The 3,667-nt window shown below is 32.8% G+C and overlaps 1 protein-coding gene across 2 annotated transcripts in view; it reads left to right on the forward strand.

Annotated features, from left to right (window-relative positions):
• Positions 1–1,884, forward strand: part of LOC102600404 (uncharacterized) — a 5,152-nt gene extending 3,268 nt beyond the window's left edge. For both annotated transcript variants that reach the window (XM_006339281.2, XM_006339282.2), the window contains exons 3-4: positions 260–775; positions 1,585–1,884. In XM_006339281.2, coding sequence (XP_006339343.1) covers positions 260–775; positions 1,585–1,743 — 675 coding nt within the window. In that variant the 3' untranslated portion in view covers positions 1,744–1,884. The remainder of the gene's footprint in view (positions 1–259; positions 776–1,584) is intronic.
• Positions 1,885–3,667: the final 1,783 nt, after the last annotated feature.

The raw sequence follows: 3,667 nt of genomic DNA on the forward strand, positions 1-3,667 counted from the left end.
GGGGGGGGGGGGGTCCATTATCCAATGAAATTTGAACCATGCGCCACTAGTAAATGGGGATTTCTTGGCTTTCAAAAAAAAAAATTAAAAAAGATTGTGAACCAAGTGTATTATGTATATAGTGATTTTGTTTCATCATCATGAATGATTCTTGTAGACAGGGTACCAGAGTCTCATGCTGTGATGTTTTATCACTTTCAGATAGAATAAGAGCTGTGAGTTAATATTTAAGCAATTTCTGCTTTCTTTTCCCTTGCAGCTTCCGGAGTCACCAAATTTCAAGGTGAAGTTGACACTTGAAGTTATACAAGGAGGAGGCTCGAATAGCCAGTTTTATCTTCTCGACATAGGAAGCTGCTGGAAAAATAGTGGAGAGCCATGTGATGGAGATGTTTTAACAGATGTGACCAGATACAGTGAGATGATCATCAATCCAGCAACGACAAGTTGGTGTCGTCCTGATAACCTCGTGTCCTGTCCACCCTACCACATTAGCCCTAATGGGGAGATAATATACAGAAATGATACTTCTCGGTTCCCATACTCTGCTTATCATCTATATTGTGCTCCTGGAAATGCAAACTATTTAGAGAAACCATATGATATCTGTGATCCATACAGCAATCCACAAGCTCAAGAACTGATACAAATCCTGCCACATCCTGAGTGGGCTGTGCATGGTTATCCTTCAAAACATGGAGAGGGGTGGATTGGTGATACTAGGAGTTGGGAGCTTGATGTAGGAGCATTATCTAATCGGTTATACTTTTACCAGGTAACCTTAATTCTTGCATAATCTTGCCTGTAAATTCTGCAGAAGGGAGTGTCGTTTTCTTCGTGTTGCTGCTGATTTTGTCCAGTGCTTTCACTTAGTAGGTGCCGTGGATCTAACATGGATGATATATTTGGTCACTTGTGTTGCTTATATCCAATGTTTTTGGAGCTCTAACAGTTGTCTACTTTGATTTTGACTCTGTAAAACTAGGAACGTAAGATTCAAGCATAAAAGGTTTTTCATGATCAAAATGGTTCTACTGTACTTAATTTTTCAGAAAGTTATTAAGCTACAAGGATGTGAGACAGCTTAATGCTTGATAATAAGAAAGCATGTATTCAGATTTCCATTTCCTTTGAGCTTTAGAATGCATTTCATTTTGTACTTGTGAGCTAATACGTCAATCCTGCCTTTAGTTTTGAGCTTGCTTCTCTTTATGGGGAGGTCAACTTTGCTTAAAATGACCCCATTCAATAGATGCATACAAAAGCGGAAACAAGATTTGAACTTGTTGGGTTCAACTTTTACATTCTCACCACTGAACCCATTGCACATTTGCAATCACGGGTTTGGAACTAAATATTTGTTGAAGTGTCAGTGCTTTGTTTCACACATACACATAATATATATACTTATATAAATTAATACACACACTATGTGGAAAGTATATTGGGTTCAGTTGAGCCCTTTTAAATTATATTGCATCTACCTCTATAGATTAAGCAGATATAGACTGCTGCAGTACTCAGGTAGATGGTCTATTCTGGATATACCTAAACGACTAATTCGTAGTGACCTTACTTATACAGGATCCAGGAACCAAACCAGCAAAGCGTGTGTGGTCTTCACTTAATGTTGGTACGGAAATATATGTTAGCAGCCAAGGGGCTACTGCTGAATGGACTGTCAGTGATTTCGATGTATTCATTCCTGAAGAATATGAAGGTGATGTTAGGGCAGTTCTGTAACACCTGTTGTATGTTCCTTGTCCATACAATACAATACGGTACAACGGGTAACACTTTTTTGCTTATTGTATATATAGACACACATTTTAAATTTTAATAAGATTGTTTAGTTTATTTTTCTATCGAGATCATTAATTTGATCAAATGAGTCATGTTATTAGTTTGTGTTATAAAGAGTAAATCAGAAAAGAGAAAATTATGGAACAAGACAAAAATGTCAACATATTTATGGAAAACGAACTATAGTTTAAAAAAATCCCTATAGGTTGTTTTTATAGCAAACTCTCTCTCTCCCGCCAATAAGAAGAAATTTATTCGAATGTATTATGTTTCAACTGTATTCAATTATATATAGGTGAGAGATTTATATCAATTGTATTCGTAAAACTATGTTTTTATTTTTGTATCTACTATATCTGTATTCATATGAATACAATATGCATTCATCTTCTCTGTCAAATGTATTATGTATCAATTGTATCTAATCAAAGAAATGATGAATACGTTTGTATTCATAGCATTTCGAATACAATTGATACAAAATAATTATGCATTAAGGGTATGTTTTGTATGAAGAAAAATGTTTTCTTGGAAAACAAGTGGTTTCTAACTTATTTTCTCATGTTTGGTTGGTGAGTAGAAAATATATTCTGGAAAATACTTTTTAATGTTTGGTTGGTGAATGAAAAATATTTTTTCAGAAAATATCTTTTATTTTTGGCTTGAGACTAAAAAAATTCTTTAGGAAAATAATTTCTGATCCGAAATCAACCTCGATAATTGATCTAGGACGCGATTGTGCCGGGGGGGTGGGGGTTACTTTTTGAAATCTTTTTAAAAAGAAAATTTAGAAAAATTAATTTTTTTTTTTGAATGGGGAGGGTCAGGTACGGGGAATGGGTAGGGTAAGAAAGAAAAATAAAAAGATGAAGTAGAGTCTTGGAAAATGTTTTCCTTAATTTTGGAAGGGAAGTCATTTTCCTTAAATTTGAGGAAAATGGTTATTTGGAAAATATTTTCCAAACATTTAAGACAACCAAACATGGGAAAATTAGAAAACATTTTCTCCTCCATACCAAACACACCCTAAATGGACACATAATATTATGCAAAATAAATACAAAATACAATTCTCTCCTCCCTCACTAGATCTCGCTCGCTTCTCTCCTCCTAATTAATATGTATTCATTTTGATACAAATCAGTTTGCATTTGTATTTTTCTCTCCAAAATCCGCAAAAAAATAATACAAGAATACAAATGCGTAGCAAACCAAAGTGTAGCTATGAATTATAATTAGTGAAATTGTAGCTATTGAGGCTTATTTAAAGTCTAATGTTTATTGTTTTTGAAAATTTCCCATCAGAAAAATGTAGTTTACTAGAAAATAGAATAGAAAATCAGAAAATATCTTAGACCACATAATTCACTATAGGTCCTTAAGGAATTTAATTCTCTCACTACTGTACCTGAGGTTATGGATAACTCTCTCCTAAGATGAAACAAATATATTTGTTAAAAAAGTAGTAGTACCTCAAACTTTAATAATACAGCAAACCCAAAAGTCAACAACTAATAATATGAAACTTGATATTTAATTATAAGGAAATATATACTGTAGAAAAATTAAATTCGATGAAGAAATTGAGGAAAAACTTCACTATTTATAGTTAATGATCTGAGTTGAAGAGCTGCAAACTCACCCGTTCATAACATTTATGGTGCATGTTGAGAAAAAAATGTATGGTTGAATGGAAAATGTCCTTTTTAAATTAATTGTGTGAATTATTTAACGAATAAATTATGTGAATTAATTAATAAATAAAGTTTCATGAATTAATATTAATATCAGGAAAAAAATTAATTAATGAGAATGATAAATAAATTTTGTCTAAAAAATTATCGATCAATCACATCATTTGCAA

Source organism: Solanum tuberosum, unplaced genomic scaffold (assembly GCF_000226075.1).
Source record: "Solanum tuberosum cultivar DM 1-3 516 R44 unplaced genomic scaffold, SolTub_3.0 scf00009, whole genome shotgun sequence".
Lineage (NCBI taxonomy): Eukaryota > Viridiplantae > Streptophyta > Magnoliopsida > Solanales > Solanaceae > Solanum > Solanum tuberosum.